This window comes from Henckelia pumila, chromosome 1 (assembly GCF_033568475.1).
Source record: "Henckelia pumila isolate YLH828 chromosome 1, ASM3356847v2, whole genome shotgun sequence".
NCBI classification, from domain to species: Eukaryota; Viridiplantae; Streptophyta; class Magnoliopsida; order Lamiales; family Gesneriaceae; genus Henckelia; species Henckelia pumila.
Window position 1 is genome coordinate 86638260 of NC_133120.1, and position 17611 is coordinate 86655870.

The 17611-nt window shown below is 32.5% G+C and overlaps 3 protein-coding genes across 4 annotated transcripts; 2 read left to right on the forward strand and 1 right to left on the reverse strand.

Moving 5' to 3' along the window:
- Positions 1–2546: 2546 nt before the first annotated feature.
- Positions 2547–4200, forward strand: LOC140893873 (UDP-glycosyltransferase 75C1-like). The gene has a single exon (XM_073302744.1). The coding sequence runs from the start codon at positions 2643–2645 to the stop codon at positions 4089–4091; it is 1449 nt and encodes a 482-aa protein (XP_073158845.1). The 5' UTR covers positions 2547–2642; the 3' UTR covers positions 4092–4200.
- Positions 4201–4655: 455 nt separating this feature from the next.
- Positions 4656–8351, forward strand: LOC140887250 (uncharacterized). 2 transcript variants are annotated; one of them, XM_073294372.1, is made up of 7 exons: positions 4656–5268; positions 5524–5626; positions 5862–6349; positions 6489–6591; positions 6715–7514; positions 7756–7860; positions 7949–8351. In XM_073294372.1, exons 1-7 carry the CDS (start codon positions 4771–4773, stop codon positions 8042–8044), a joined length of 2193 nt encoding a protein of 730 aa, XP_073150473.1. In that variant the 5' UTR covers positions 4656–4770; the 3' UTR covers positions 8045–8351. The 2 variants fall into 2 exon arrangements, with proteins under 2 accessions (XP_073150473.1, XP_073150482.1); XM_073294381.1 differs by having other exon boundaries at positions 7762–7860.
- Positions 8352–8478: 127 nt separating this feature from the next.
- LOC140887262 (xyloglucan endotransglucosylase protein 1-like) lies at positions 8479–10274 on the reverse strand. The gene is made up of 3 exons (XM_073294395.1): positions 9881–10274; positions 9086–9279; positions 8479–8981 (listed from the first exon to the last, which is right to left on the reverse strand). The coding sequence occupies exons 1-3, from the start codon at positions 10154–10156 to the stop codon at positions 8612–8614; spliced, it is 840 nt and encodes a 279-aa protein (XP_073150496.1). The 5' UTR covers positions 10157–10274; the 3' UTR covers positions 8479–8611.
- Between the last annotated feature and the right edge of the window lie 7337 nt (positions 10275–17611).

The window sequence follows — 17611 nt, forward strand, 5'->3', positions numbered from 1 at the left end:
CATAAATACAACTATTTTTACATCCATTATCAATAATATTATTAATTAATTTATTATTATTTGAATAATAATATCATATTATCATCATCAAATATTTATTAAGAAAAAATATAATTCATAATTAAATGCGTATGTATTAATTATTTTGAAATATAAATATTGCTTTTATAATAGTTTATTGAGATGGAGAAAAATGATAATTAAGGAATGTATATTTTAAGATTATCAACTTATAAAAGGGTATATTGAATAATCTTTAATAAAAAAAGCTATTTTTAAAAATAACTTATTAACATAGGCTAGAATAAGTAATTTATCTTAATTTTATTTATATTTAAAGAACAATAATATAATAGTCGTAAAAATTATTGATGTACTAAAGTACAATTTAAAATGTCAAAATTTAAAAAAAGAAGAAAAAAAAGTGTAATATCTATAAGTGTAATTTCGGGGGAAAAATGATAGTGTCTCTTTTATCTAATATATAAAGATTACTTATAGACTGTGTTAATAATTTTTTGACATATATATAATGAATTAAATATTTAAAAGTTTAGATAATTTTTAAAATTTTAGTTGAGATAAAATTTTATTTAGTAATTAAAAAGATTAAAATCAAATAAGATAAAATGATTATAAATACATTACAAATAATTTAATTATTTTATAAACATTACATTATTAATATAGGCTCAGATGAAGATATAATTATAATTTTTTTAGGTGAATAGAAAATTATAATTCTTATTTAGGTTTCACGGCCAAATCATCAGTTTGAAAATTAATTACTATAAAGTGAAGATTTTTAGTTAAATAGTAAGATAAGATTTTAGTAAAAGTATCGTTTGCTTCATGGATATGATCATATTAAAGTGAATAGGGATATATATATAATTTAGAGTAATGCTAGATGTACACATCGGTGTACACCTTGGTTTACACCCTTTCTTATTAATTATAAAATTTTCATTGATCAACTAGATATTTATTTCTTATCATGGGTATTTTTGCAATTAATGAGGGAAATTAGAAAAATTTTAAGTAATGATGTAAACTAAGGTGTATACTACAAGGTGTACATCTAGCATTTTTCTATAATTTATGATAAATACTATAGTTTGATAAATTATGCAATGTTTGGCATAACTTTTATGTATAAGATTATTTTGCATTCGATTTACATATACCAAAATATCTTTACCACTTTTTCGCAAATACCTAAACCTGCTTTCGTTTGCACCATCCGAATCCCCTCATTTAAATTAATTCATTAGTTGGGATTGTGGACTGTAAATTTACCAAAATATATTTACCACTTTTATGTATAAGATTATAGCTTCACCAAATAATTATCTCCCAGTATCTTTCTGATTCGTTCCATCTTAATTTTATATGCATTAATAAAAGCGGTACTGGATTTGTGGACTGTAAATTAGTTGGGGAAACCGATTATATTGAATGGTACTGTTCGGTGGATGCATTCATGTATTAGGCGGGACATGACACATCATTCAATTTGACACGACATACAAAAATCAGCCATATAATTAATTAGGAAATCATATGATCATCAAATTGATTCATCATTAAAAAAAATAATTGTATTTAAAGACTATAAAGACGTATAGTCAATTAATTTCTAATAAAATCGAAACATTTGCGTAGCTTCACATCGGATCTTCTCTCGAATCATTTTAAAATAGAGCACATGGCCTTAGCTGCATGGAGCCATCCATGGACAGAGATGGATGAATACCGAACACTACTCTAGTACTCTCATTCGCATTTATGATTTTGTCATAATCATTATTAATTAATTCACTTTTGTGTAAGCTCCATTTTTTTTATTATACCACGTAATGATAGCAAAATAGCACGTGATAACATAAAATATATATTTATAGATATAGATGCAAGCCCAAAAAAAAATAAAAATCGAAGAGTCCAATTAGGTATCTATATTTGATGAAAATGCATATAATATGAATCTATTAAAAAAATTGCAAACGAGTCAGTTTCTTCAGAGCAAATGTAGTGGGACAATTGACAAATAATATATATATATATGTAACATTTAATATTTTACAAAGAACATTCACCGTGCGATATAGTGAAATTAATGGTCAACTATAAAATATATAAAGATGAAGTGTACATAAATGCATATACCCAGCTGTATCGATCATCGAGACTGCCGTCACCATTTCATTTTCTTTTGTTTCATCGTCGTCACCTCAAACGTCATGTCCATCCAACCATATCATTCCTCATGTTTGCATAAAATTTATATCATCATATTTTATTACGTAAAGTTTATATGAATTAATGATTTCATATTTATATTTGCATTATTCGATTTAATATTGACTCATTATCCTTGTATTAGAACTCGATAGACCTCAATGGTCCTTGCGTGATGAGCAAGGAGACATTGATTTCATATAATTTATTCGGACAAACAAATTTGTAAGAAAATTTGAATTAGAATTCTAAAAAGCTAGCTAGCTAGCTAGCTTCGATTATAAATATATACACATACATAGAATGGTGGCCACACAATACAAATACACAATCAAACGCACTCATCACAGCTAAAAAAAAAAAAAAGAATAAAAATTCGCATATACTTATCAGTGCAGCCAATGAATTCCCGCCACGTCCTCCTCATCACATATCCGGCACAAGGGCATATCAATCCGACGCTTCGCTTCGCCGAAAGGCTTATCCACATCGGGATCGATGTCACCTTCGCCACCACCGTGCATTCGCGCCGCCGCATGGCCAAAACCTCCGCCGGCGACGCTCCCAAAGGCCTCACTTTCGCCACATTTTCCGACGGCTGCGATGAATATGGGTTCAGGCCCGGAGACGATATCAAGCGCTACATGTTGGGATTAAGAGAGGGTGGCTCGAGAACTCTGAAAGACATCGTCGCCGCCTCGTCGGAGCAAGGCCGCCCCGTCACCTGCTTGGTGTACACCCTCCTGCTCCCGTGGGCGGCGGCGGTGGCGCGGGAGGTTCAAGTCCCTTGCGCGCTTCTCTGGATTCAACCGGCGACGGTGTTGGATGTGTATTACTATTATTTCAGAGGATTTGAAGATGAAATAAAGGCCAACTCCGATAATCCCTCGTGGAAAATTCGGTTCCCCGGGATCCCATACGACTTCTCCAAAAGCGATCTTCCATCTTTCATGCTTCCATCCAACGAAGCCATATACACCTTCGCGCTTCCCACTTTCAAGGAGCAATTTGAAGTTCTTGATAATTACGAAACCAAACCCAAGGTTTTAGTGAACACTTTCGATGCGTTGGAGCCCGATGCTTTGAAATCCATTGAAAACTACGAGTTCATCGGGATCGGACCCTTGATCCCACCTGCTTTCTTAACGGATCTTGATGATTATAATCAAGTATCGTCTGATGTCAAATCATTCGGTGCCGATCTTTTTAAAAAATCAGACGATCGTTACATGGAATGGTTGAACTCGAAGCCGGATTCATCGGTAGTATATGTCTCATTCGGCAGCCTGTTGAATCTTCCGAAATCACAGATGGAAGAGATCGCTAGAGGGTTGTTAGATTCGAAAAGGCCATTTCTCTGGGTCATTCGAGCCAAGCCAGACGAGAATGAAGAAGAAGAAGAGGATCAGAAGCTGAGTTGCATGGAAGAACTCCAAAAGGTGGGGAAAATAGTGGGATGGTGTTCCCAGCTGGAAGTGCTGACACACAAGTCGTTGGGGTGCTTCGTGACGCACTGCGGATGGAACTCCACTCTGGAGAGCCTGTCATGCGGCGTTCCGATGGTGGCCTTTCCCAAATGGACGGATCAGGGGACCAACGCCAAGCTCATCCAACATGTGTGGAAGGTTGGGGTTCGTGTGAAAGTGAATGAGAATGAGAATGAGAATGATGGGTTGGTTGAGAGTGATGAGATCAGAGCTTGCATCGACAAAGTTATGGATGGAGGTGAAAATGGGAGAGAAATGAGAGATAATGCAAGAAAATGGAAGATTTTGGCGAGAGAAGCCATCAAGGAAGATGGATCTTCTACCAAGAACTTGAAAGCATTTCTTCAACATACCGGTGTTTGATTTCGTCGCGATGAAATGCATGTATAATGCACTTCTTAAATAAGTTAATGAGATAATTTTGTATTTTTTAAATGTTAAATGTATAGTCTAATGTGTAATCTTAGTTATACATTGGGGAATTTCGTGTCAGGAGTGATGCCATATGAAGATATATATGAAGTATAACTTTTCAACGTGATGAAATGAAACACCGGTATGCATGTTGTTTGTATAGTGTGTAATCTTAGTTATACGTGTGGCAAATTTTGTTAGGAGTGATGCGATATGAAGTAATATATATGATGAAATTACAAACATGATCTTTATGAAAGGAATATTCATGATACTAAATTCAAAAAAAAAAAAATTTAATTCGAAATTTGATTACTATTTATTTTATTTTATGTTAACAAAATATAATAGTACAAACAATTAATGGGCCACATAGAGAATAGGCTATGTTGTTAATACCGAACGATAAGCCCAACATATCGGGCCCATTGAATTAGTTTGTGAGCCCGCTCATGAAAAAAAATAAAATAAAGAGGGAGGACCATTAAGTTCCCGCCACCAACATCAAAACGTTCCCTCCAAAAACCACTTGTTCTCTACTGCGCGCTCAAGAAACCCTCACTCAAGCCCTTTCTGCAGCTCAACAAGAATTGATATTGGGAAATTTCATCGAGAAATTACTCTCGCTATGGAGGAATTGTCATCCGTGAATTCCATTTCCCGGAAAAGAAAGGAAATCCCAGCTCAACGAGACCGATTTGAAGGCACTTTGACCCGGAGCAGAACCCAGATGTGCATCTACCGTCCTGAAGTAATTTCCGAAGAACCATCGCCAGCGGCTGATTTTTCGGTTCTAAATTGTGGCAATGCTTGGGGAGGATCGTCGATTAAAGATCTACGGGCACGGAGAGTGTTCACTCCTGATATTAATTCGATCCTTCAAGCGCAGGACGAGAATAAGTTGGAAGAGGGAAAAGAATCTTTGGAAGGTTTAGATTCGGGATCCGTTCAGGGTCGTGTATTGGATATGGGCTCGGGTTCTATGAAGGTGGACGAGATTGGAAGCTGTGATGAGGTTATGACATCGGAGGCTGAAGAGGTCAAACCATCTAATATTGATAATGGGATTTCTACGGTAAAGAGTGAGGCGATTTCCGAAGATGAATCTGTTCTCAGAAGCAAAATGGTGATGCATTTATCTTTTTTTTTAATTGTTTACATGTTGCTTACCGTTGGTTACTACTATGGATCTGTTCCGCATCCTTTCATATATCTTCGTGTAATTGTAGTCTCACAATTTTGTCGTTTTTTGATAGATATGAAAACTATTTCTTATTATTATTTGATGTTTAGGTATTTGTGGTGATCAAAATTTTGTTGTTTGCTGTTATTTCAATTTCTACATAAAGCCATGACATCCAAAAATTTACTTCTTTTTTAGGCCCTTACTTTGTGTTCTAAAAGGAAGGTTTTCAAGACTCCAGGATCTTTCAGTTATAGAAGGTTGCTGCCATATCTAACGGACTTGGTGAATGATGATTCCCGTAAGTTTCTTGCTCTGTTGTTTCTTTTTGTTTTTGTTTTTTCACAAAAAATTGAATCTCATATGCCCAGTTATTATTTTTTCTTTCACGCGAAGAAGGTTAAATTTATTCTATCTAATTGCTCTTATAGGTAGTGTTGATGTATATTGATTTTAATAATGCATTTAAATAGTGAGAGACGAGTACCTTGATGTCATATTAATATTCTTGCTATATGTTTATTGTTCGATATTAGGTGTTTCGAAAATTGAAATAGTAGATGCAGTAACTCCATGTATGTCAAGGGAGTCTTGTTCTGTGAAGTCTAATTCGAAGGCATATATCCAACATTCTCATAATGGTTGGGCTGAGCGTCAGAACTATAATTCTGAAAATACCAAGTCATCGGAGGACAAAGCAACGCAGAATTTTCAATCAGGACACGAGGATTTGTGTGGTAGAAAAGATAAAAGGGATGACCCTGCGGAAAATATTGTGCTACGTAGACCGGAACAGAGAAAGCACCAGGAAGGCGCGACTCATGCACTTGTTTCATTGGAAGAGAAGTCAATTCAAATGACACCTCCTGATCCTGATATTTTCATTAAAGCTGAGATTGGTGTTGATAAAGAATTTGTTGAAAGTAGTACTTTTCTGACTGAGAACCAAATTCGTACGAATGACAATGTTTGCCTAGACCAAAGTTCAGATAGGAAACAAATCTCTGATTCAATCGACAGTCTGGTAAACTTTCTTCAATCCATAAATGTCTTGAAAGCATAAATATTATTTTGTTTATATTATCTCTACATATTCTCTGAAGTATTATTACCTGTAAATGTGTTGCGGACTTATCCAGAATAAGTTTCTTGTGTTCTTTCAGGTTCTTAATCCTAGCAGTCGACGAAGGGTGTTTAAGCATCCACGATCTCTCAGCTATCGAAGACTGCTTCCTTTGCTGTTGGAAATTTCCAATGATAATTCAAGTAATTTCCTTGCCAAATGTAGTTCAATCAGTAAATGGACATACTAAATTGCTGCGTGAGTGGTTAATTGCTTGCATGCTAATTATTATTTATAATTTTTTCTTGCCATGACCTCAAGAACAGTTAAACAGCAAAAGCCTATTGTAGAGTTTGTAGAAAAACCACATCCTCTACCTGCTACTACTTCTGTGGAACAAATGCATGTGAAGAAATTGCAAACTGAGAGTTCTTACGGGAGCCAAAAGACTGAGATTCTGGAGGAAATTCCACTGCCTGCATCTATTCCTCCAGGTGGTTCGTCTTGGAATGCTGGGGCCAATCCAAGCTTATCGACACATACATCTCCTTTCCCCGCCGATCCATCAAATGTCATGCTGAGTTTAGATGATTCTGAAAATGGGGCTAGTCCAGCTGCGAATCTTGGTTTGCAGACCGGAGGAATATTGCAATCTCAAAATAGCCCCAGAAAGATAGAATCAGAATATCCCCACACTGATACTAATGGGCTTGAAAGGAAGGAGCAATCTGCTCTCCAAATTGAAGAATCTGAACGGGCTGATAAGGAGATCAAATGCCCGGACCTGGGATTGGAAATATATAATGACAACAGAGAATCAATTGAAAAAGTTCAATTGAACCAAGGCATGATGAAGATGGATGTATGCAATACTTTCTCTGCTATCGCTGGTCCTCCCAAGGGCATTATAAAGAAAAATCCAAGAGGCTGCAGAGGGCCCTGTAATTGTCTAAATTGTGCTTCTTTCCATCTTCATGCTGAGAGAGCATTTGAGTTTTCAAAGAATCAGATGCACGATGCTGAAGAAGTAGCATTGGAGTTGATGAACGAGTTGGCAAGACTTCGCCATTTGTTGAAAAAATCAATCACCAATGAAAATGGTTCTGAGATTGTCCCCCTCAATCTGGTTAGTTCCAATTGAATCGATTGCTGTATACAAATGAGTGTCATGCTCTTGCTCTTCAGCAACATGGTCTTGCTCTTCAGCCAAGCCATAATTTAAAATTCAAATCTCAGTTTAAATCTTCCCTTTTTGGCAGTTCACAATATATACTTTTAATGTTTCTTTCACATTTCATTGTTCTGTGATAATCATAATCTTTCCAAAACTTTGGTAAGTCTCAATTTGTTTTTGTCTTACTATGTAGATTCAGGTTAAACAAGCTTGTGCTGAGTCACTTGATACAGAAAAACAAGCAAAAGTGCGCCTCTGCCAATTGAACTGTGATCTCAATATTCATTGCAGAGTGCCGGTAAACTCGGGCATCCCTTCTGAAATATTATCTTGAATTGCTTTTGATAGATAGAGGTTGTTTTTTCATTTTATCGTGCCACCTGCAGGCCTTGCTCCAGCCTAAGGTGACCTTCTCTAGTTATGTCCGAGAACGATCTTTTCCAATATCAGATCAGCTTGTCAGCATTGAAAAGACAGAATAAAGAGGAGTAAATTATTTGACGTGAATTAAGGAAGCTCATCGAATGATGAAATCAAGGGAACGGTGTCATCTGCGAGTTTACGCATTAAAGTTTGAGATAATTTTTTTTTGTTATTTAATCGTGCTTGCTAGAAAATTTTCACTTGTGTAGTGATTGCTGTTAAGATAAATGATCGAGTCAAAACTATGAGTTTATGTATGAATATGATGTGATCCACTCATGGTTTCCAATGCTTTTGTACCAATTATACAAACCAACCAATAATTATTAGTCTTGTTCTTTTGTGAAACTAAGTATATATTTTTTAATGACATCTGTTTAAACTCATTCTATATATAGCTATAACTATAAAGTACAGCCCCTAAAAGCAAATGTGTTTACCATTTAGTCGATTGGCGTGTGCTATGTTATATATTCATGGGCAGAGAAAAAGCTAAAGAACAGATTATTTCATTTTATTAGAACCATGTACTAATTAAACATGGCAAGATGGAAATAAACAAACTAATGGAATTTTGAATTGCACAACTTGATTGTCTTGTTCCCCTGCATGCAACTTATTTATTATTATATTTTGCATTCTGGAGGAAAGCCTTGAGGGAAGCGTTTATGATCCGTGCAATAATTGTATATCATGAAATTCTTCTGAACCCATCTCAGCCTCCTACGACCATAGGCGTCGAGTTCTTGGTTTTGCCATGCCCCGTTGGAGAATCCTGATGTGCAAGATCCAGAACAAGTTTGCACGTTGAAGTTCCTGTAGTAGGCCGTAAATGGTGCCTTGGACCAGTCGGTTTTCACTAGCCCGCCTCTCGTGGCCCAGTCATCGGCGTTCCATAGGCTAGAGTAGATCCTCATGGGTTGGTTTTTAGGGTACGAGACACCAAGGGACTCAGCATTTTTGAACTGCCTGATAGGAGTGTTGTCCACCAAGAATCTGAAAATATGCAAGACATCATGGGGATCATATATTATATAAAAACTTGAGATTAGACAATATTATATATATTGTTTGAATATGATCATGTGCTTATAACGTACACTATTTGATAGGGGTTCCATTGGATAGAGTAAGTGTGGAAATTTTTGGTGGGATCAAACCACAGATAGAATTGTTGCTCTCTGTTCCCTTTGCCTTGAGCGTACACGTTTGTGTGCACAATGTAAGGTTGTCCACTCACGTTTCCCAGGAACTCGAAGTCGATTTCGTCGTGGTTCGCCCCTTGAGAAGACAACTGCAACATCAATTGCAAACATAGTATATAATTAATGGTCACTTTTACTTGGAGTATTTATTATACAAGCCCGAAATTAAACTAATGAGTTCATGCGTCAGTCCTAGCTAGATGAATTTTATATAATCTAAGTTCATTACAATATTAACATATTAATGTATCCTTGTAAAGTTGTCACGTAGACTCTCTTTACAAAGGTTTTGAATCAAGCGAGAAACGAATACAATTTACTCGTGACGGGAAAATATTTGTTAAGATCTTATATAAAAGAAGTTATAATTAAAACAAATTTAATTTTGAGAGGCGTTACCTATTTTGTACGCCACAGAAATAAATGTCCCTCTACTTTTTACACGAGCAAACAAGTTGCATGTGTTTTCTTGTACTCTTTAATTAATGCAACCAAATTTCCTTTTCATCCAAAATTTGGAGTCTCTATCGATCAAATAAATCATTCCAACAAGACCGATGGACGTACGCATCATTTACTTATGTCTTAAATTTTCATCTTTATATATATATATATATATAAAATTAAAACTTAATCTTGAAAAAAATATAATATGTATAAAATTTGAGCAAATTAATATATAATACGTACATAATATGTGGTGACTGTTCCAGCAGAGTCACCGGCGACAAGTTTGAGCTGCATATCAATCCTCCCGAACAAATACTGTTTCTTGGATTGGAATCCTGAACCGGATGTTTTATCCAGCGACAGAGAAAGAAGCTCCCCTCCATTGAACATCTTGCCCCGATCACCGCCCCACGTTACGTCGAATTCTTCATTAAAATTATTGCCCCCCATACAAATATTCACTGTCACAAACAAAACCAACAAAAATGTTGCCAACCCCTTGCAAAATGAAGCCATTTTTTTTTTAAAAAAAATTCACTTCAGATATTAATATATCTATATATTATATGATGATGGATTTAGTTGATTTCTTGAAGAAAAGGTGTGATATATGAATGACTCTTGAGTTTTTGTGAACGTTGTGTGTGTGTGTATATATAGGGGTCGATATGTATGGGGTGGGGGGCCATTATGGAAGTAATAAAATGCTTGTGAAGACCAACTGGAGCTGATTGAGTTGGTGCCAGCTTGGAGCAATCAAAGCTGGACTGGAACCTGCTTTTGTTTAATTACCCAATTACTTTCTCTATATCTATATATTTCTTCTTCTTTTTTTTTTTGATATATATATATATATATATATATATATATATATATATATATATGTGCATGGCACATAATCTAATTTAAATAAATTCATATAATGAATGTCATATGTATATTTGATTCCATTAAGTGGCAGCCAGCTCCCCATCTTATATATATATAAAGAATGTTACGTTTCTATATAATATTTCAGGTTTTTGGTATCCTTTTTAATGAATATAGAAATTTTTTGTAATTAATTCATTGGACATAATTTGGAAAAATGCATGCATATATAAAGTGGAATGTGGTTCAAAGTGTTTTGGAGTGTTGCGGAGAGAAGTGATAGCTTCCAACAATGATTCTGTTTAATAGAGAGTATGGCCCTCTTCCTATTGATTTTAATGTAGACCATTCAATGGATGCCAACCAAGCAATGTACTCTCAGACAAATTTATTAATTATTATTATTATATATATATGTGTGTGTGTGACATATAATTGAAGCTCATAAAGTACAATTCAAATTGGCTTAGATACACATTCAAAAAATGGGCTTAGATACTCGTTAATTACTCGTCACCTTTTTCTTTGCTACCACACATTCACGAATTCCCCGTTGGGTTTCCAAGTGTGTTATTAAATGTTACAATATAGCTAATTTTTTTTAAAAGAACAATATAGCTAATTGAATATGTAGGATAAATACATTTGTTGTTTTACGGAAGTTTATAATTACTAAATGACAATCGTACAAGTCAAACATTTTAAATTGTACATAGGTTAATCTTAAAGATCATGTGTCGATCGTTTCTTTTTATAAAAAATAATAGTGTTATTGCACTCTTAACATATTAATATTTTAGAATTTGAGTTTTAAGCTTTTGTTTTTGATATCATCCACTAGATGTTCTCGCGTGACAATTATTCAACAAGTGGTTCATTAATTGGAAAAAGTAAAAATGCGCTAAAATAAATAGCATACTAGATAAGGATAAAAGGGATTACTATATAATACGCATTACTTTATAAGATATATCACACATATATTGATATATAAATACCTATTTTTACTATTTAAACATAATCAAATAGAAGACACATATAAAAGACATTATTTTAAATATATATAACCTTAGTTTTGGGGTACTGCAAGAGGCAGCTGTGGAGATAAGAAGATAACATGAATCTACCTTCTTCCAACATATAGTACTTGATTTTTGTGTCGTTATTTTCAATTTTTCTTTTTGTAATATTTAATATAATGATAGATTTATGTTATTTATTTTGTTGGTTTTTTTTAAAAATTTTTTAAGAATGGTGGGGATTTTTCATAAGAATTTGTGAGATAGAATTCTCGTCTGTGCCTCGAGTTCAATAAATATTTCAAGAAAAATGTCACGTGTACAAATAAAGTTACACATTTATATTTGAAATTACAAAATTATTAGCTAAATGTATTTTTAATGAGTTTTTTCCCCATAATTCATATTTTAATAGTAAATCATTAAAAATTCATGGGAATATCTGAACCAATAACAAAGAAACAAATGTGAGCACGTCTTCAGTACAATGTATGGAGCTAGCCATCAAGTATTTTGGATTTTTTTTTTGGAAATTATTATTATTATTTTTGAGTAACTAAAGGCATCAATTTTTTAAACGTGTTAAAAAAACAAAATGAGCCCATATACTTTTTCAGTTGACATTTTGAATAAAATAATGTGCTTTGGACTCTTGTAGGAAATTAAAACTTACTCCAGTATTTTTACTCTACATGGTTGTTTTTGTTTCTTTCTCATAAAACTCGGAAAATTATAAGTATATATATATGTACTCTAGAATCCTAGATCTTATCTAATGAATATATTTCTAAAAAAAGGGTATATGAATGGTAAATGAACAACAAAACAAACGTCTATCAAAGTTTGTGAAAGATATTGAAATAAATAAATACGGAATATTATTTTTGAGAGTTGGAAATTTTTTCCCGACAACTTTAAACAAAGAATAAATAAATAATTTCGTAAATTTGTTTGAAGCTCTATTAATTTCTATGTATATATACATAAACTTGCATCGAAATTGATCTTTTTAAATAATCATAATAATAATAATGACATGAACAACGCGAACTCCCAATCATAATAAATCGTGTATTTGAAATAAAGTCCTACCATTAGGTCATGAGCGAGCTGGAATACCTAAAAATGGTTACAAGTATTTAATACCACCTAGCTACTCATTATTGGGACCAATTTTTAAATAAACATACCATTTTTTCTTTAACGGATATATTTGAATATTATATTTTGAATTTTTTGTATTCGACCTCATTTTAAAAGAAAAAAATAAAGTTTTTTTTTGGGTATCATTTATTTAAAAATGAAGGCCGATTAACCATTTATTTTTTTCGGTAAATCTTCACTACTTTCCGCTTCTCTCTATATTTTAAATGTTATTTGTTAAAAAGTTAGTATATTTAAATTTTAAAAATACCAACATTGTTGCATAATTGTACGCACCACCAACTATTTAAAAATACCAGCATTGTTGCATATATATGTTGCGTTTACTTGCCTTGATAAATGAAAGATTACATAATTAATATCGAATAATTCTATGTTTACTTGCAAAATTGAAAATGTGTATTAATCTTTCGGCCCGTTAATGATAGGATTCACGGATGATTTTTAGTTCTAAATTTTCATGGGATTATAAATCTTTACAAGGTGAGAGAGTGAATTTTTTTTTAATCCATCCAACTAAACATATTATTATTTATCCATAATCACTCTATATCCTATCAAATTATCTTAATAATTATTTTTTAATATCTCTTTGCTCAATCTCATCATTTAAATTAAACACAGCAATATTATATAGAAATATATATGCTGGGAGCATCTGAAGTAGGAAAGTGGGCCATGTATGGAATATTTTGGTGTTTGGTTTGGTCCATTTAACAAACAAGTCAAGCCCAATGCAGTCACTAGATTAGGCCCACATACTCAGCATTGCGGTGTTTGTAATATTTTAACGATTAAGTTCGGCGCCTAACAAAAATATTTTAGTTATTAAAGGACATGCAATGCAAGGGTAGTGAATTTGGTGTAATTTCCGGTGCTTTATTTTTTTTGGAGATTATATCTTTTTTAAAGATTATATTGGATTTTGGTTTGTAAATTTAATTATTTTACTAGACCTCTTTTAATCGATTAACTGGAGTGGTTGGTCTAATTTTATGTATCATATTATGCTACTAATAAATTAAAATTTATTCAGAAAATACTTCGTCTTCAAAGTCTAACCTTGAAAATTCAAGAACACAAAAACTCGAACAAAACAATTTTACATGTCCACTTTGTGAGTCGAACTTCCGATTTAACTCATTAAAAATAATATTTTTTTACTGAAAATTTTGATAGTTATGTTAATAAGAAACATTATGTAGTACACGCCAATTGAGTGAAAAGCATTGATTTTGTTTTTTTACAATAAATATTACTTTTTAGAACAGATATGAACACAGTCAACTCGTATAAGGAATATAAATCCATGAAACAGGTACAAAAACCTCTTTATCGGAAAATATGATTCTTTGAATCCAAAGAAATTAATGTGGAATACCTTTTTGTATGCTATGTTTTATTGATGTAAAAAACTTAATTTTGCCACAAATTTCTAAACAAATATTGTTCGGACGCATAAAAATAAAATTTTGTGAACTTGAGAAACAATCGAAACAACGATCTGTAAAACTGTGTATTATATGTAACTTCTAAATTCTTCAATATACAATTTAAATTTGCAAAATCTGAAATTGATCATATCATATAATATACCAAGCTATTATATTCTCTTAATCTCTTGGTTCATCCTTTAGCCTGGACACGCCGGCTGCGATGGATGCCTCTCTTGATTATTTTGATTTTAAAGAGCAAAATCGGTGTTTAAACCACGATACGTGTATACAAATTAGTACTAAAAAGAATACTCCAAGAAAAACATAGAAAAATTAGATATATATGACACAAAAATGCTTAGAAATCACGAAATTTCAACACAAGGTAAAATATAATTGAGTTGCGTCATTAGATTTTTTTTTTCAAAAAAAAAAAAATTACTTGTACATATACAATACAAAGCTGGTAAAATTGGCACAAACATATTTAACAACCAACAAATTATAATTAGATATATATCCTGATAAAAATCAAAGACATGGCTTCTTGGGAATATCTCCACATGAACCACTCGCACATTTGCTCATGCAATAATCCGTACAACACATGACGCGATCCCGGTTTCCAATTATATCACAAACACACAAATACTCGTTGATGCATATAAGAAAACACTCATTCTTCTCATCTTTCTCGTGACCGTACCCACCGGTCACCGCCGGAGTAGTATCCCTGGCTGATCCCCCGGTCTGCTGTGGTGCCGCCGTTGATATCACGGCCAGGATAGCGAAGACGAGGGCCGTGAACGCGATGGCTCCGCTGCTTTTGATGGCCATTTTATTTGGTTTTCTATGTAAATTTTAATGTATATTACTTTAGCTTCAATCAATATTGCTTTTATATAGCCCCTAATGGGGCGTCTAAGTTGATGTAATAGGTGAACTTTTGGTCAGAGGTCAGGAGTTCGATTCTCCCTACCAACACCTTCTTGGACTAGCCTATCACACAGGGCTTGCCTAATGTGGTTTACCTGACTAACGTAGTTTGCAGGCTATTGCGTTAGTCCGGAGTTTACCCAGTGCACACCGAATGTAGCGGCTACGGGTTCTCACGTCAAAATTTTTTTTTTTTGCTTTTATATATATATATATATATATATGATATAATAGTAGTAGTGGTAGTAGTCGTGTGAAATCGTAATTCTGTTACAAACACAATATATATGTGCTCATGATTTATGTATAATAATTCTAGTAATTACACGAAATCTGTGATGTTAATGATAAAATTGTGATTTGGTATCATGAGGTCTTTTATAATAAGTATTTTAACAAGTCAAATTGTAATTTAAAAAAAAAACGCATTACGTGAGTACAAAAATGTTATTTTTATTTTTTTTTATATAAAAAAATAATTTATTGCGACGTTTAAATAGAATTAATTAATAAACATGAATTTGTATACGGCTGCTTTCGTGGGCCTACAGAAATCTAAGTTATATGGTGTCCACTGTCCAATCATATTTCAGCCCATCAATCGTCCATGGGCCCAAGAAAACGAGATCGAACCCTCTTAGATTGACGAGCTATTTTTGAGAAAGAAAATCATTTTTTTTTTAATACAAATGGGTGTGGGGGAAATTTGTGTGTTAAATAAACCTATTATAATTTTTTTTGGTTTACGTAGTGTCGCATTTCTTGTAATCAATTTGTGCGTCAATGTCACTATATTGGCAGACAAAAAGAGTTTTCTATTTCATTTCTTTTTGCAAGAAAAAAAAAACATGTGAATGAAATGTATAAAAAGGGACAATTTCAAATTCTAATGTGAACGCGCGATATAATATTTTATTTATTTTAAAGGGGGGCTCTACTTTGTCATTTCTTGGAAAATCCATACCAAAAAATTATTACGAAAATGAGTGCACACACGTTCCTTTGACCGTATATATATGTCATTAAAGATATTTTATTTTTCGATATTTGGATGAACTGATGTAAATATCGAGGTGTATATTCGAACTCACATAAAAAAACGAAAATATTACCATTTTTATATCACTTATTTAGAACCTTTTTAAATATCGGAAATAAACATGGAAATAAACATGATAAGAAGAGTAACTATTTATTGTATTAACTAACACTATAATCACTTGTTTAAATTATTTAAAAATGATTGGACCTTTAATTAAAATCAATGAGATTATTCTGGATTAAGATTTAGATAGCAATATTAGCAACTTTACAATGGCCAACTATTGTCAGTCAAGGGAAAAAAAAACACAAGTCACGATGATCATAATTATTTAATTAATTTTAATAATTGTATATTTCAAGTGACATGTGAAACGAAAGCTCAGTTTTATTAAATTAGAGGCAAGACTTTAACAACTTTCCCAAGTCTAATAAGCGACAAATAAATCATTTTGTTGCTCAGAATTTGTCAAGCTAGGCTAAATTTTATATTTAAAAATTATTACGTGATTTTTAGTTGTGGGCCTTTTTCCACGTATATTTTTAATATGATAATAGTATTTGAGTCGAGTTTTAAATTTTATAATATATTATATATACATGTATATTCTGAAATGATGGTATGCAACTAATTAATATTGCATTGCATAGAGAACATTTTAGTTTTTGATTTGGGAAGTCAAAAATTACGACTAATTTAATTATTATTTTAAAAAATAAATAAAATCGACTTAATTTCCATTTGTTTTTCACCTTTTGAGTGGAGGATTTGGAGACATTTGAAACCATAACATTTTCCATATTTACTAAATCCATTTTATTTATTTGGATGATGTTGTGCTTCTTCTTTAACTATAAGGCATGAATGTGTATAGTTGAATTTAATACATGCATTCAACTTAATTCAACCACATCATCATTTTCCTTTTTTTGGGGTTTCCATTTTATATATTTAAGCTTATCATTATTTTTTGGAAGATGGTATTCAAGTTTATTTTATGAAACATCAAGATTAAAATTTGGTCCATTTCCAATAAACGTTCCAATGTGAAATACTCCATCAATCTTATTTTAAATTATTACTCTTAATTTTGACCAAACGTAACAACGAAAAATAATCATTAATCATATCATAAATGTATATTTTGTAAATTAGGATGGGAAAAAATTGTCAGTCAACTTGACAAAACGTAATAATGAATATTAGTAAAATTAAACATAAAAATCTATTTAGAGATCGTCTTGCATGTTAATTGTATGAGAATGATTTTTTGTTCGATCAGATTTATGAAAAAATACTTTTACTCTATGTATATAGATCGATTTGAATATTGTCACGGATAAATATTTGTGGATCATATCATAGGAAACTTATAAAAAAAATTAAAAATTAAATATATACTTTGTAAATTACGAAATAATAATAAAAAATATTGATTATGATTTAAGGTAAATTCCGTTAAAGACGATCAATAATATATTCGATTTCCATTCAGAGGCGCACA

Coding starts and splice junctions, on each gene's coding strand:
- LOC140893873 (XM_073302744.1), top strand. CDS start 2,643: ATGAATTCCCGCCACGTCCTCCTCATCACATATCCGGCACAAGGGCAT.
- LOC140887250 (XM_073294372.1), top strand. CDS start 4,771: ATGGAGGAATTGTCATCCGTGAATTCCATTTCCCGGAAAAGAAAGGAA. Junction 5,269..5,523: donor CTGTTCTCAGAAGCAAAATG/GTGATGCATTTA, acceptor CTTCTTTTTTAG/GCCCTTACTTTGTGTTCTAA. Junction 7,515..7,755: donor AGATTGTCCCCCTCAATCTG/GTTAGTTCCAAT, acceptor CTTACTATGTAG/ATTCAGGTTAAACAAGCTTG.
- LOC140887262 (XM_073294395.1), bottom strand. CDS start 10,156: ATGGCTTCATTTTGCAAGGGGTTGGCAACATTTTTGTTGGTTTTGTTT. Junction 9,280..9,880: donor GAACAGTCACCACATATTAT/GTACGTATTATA, acceptor TTGATGTTGCAG/TTGTCTTCTCAAGGGGCGAA. Junction 8,982..9,085: donor TGGAACCCCTATCAAATAGT/GTACGTTATAAG, acceptor GCATATTTTCAG/ATTCTTGGTGGACAACACTC.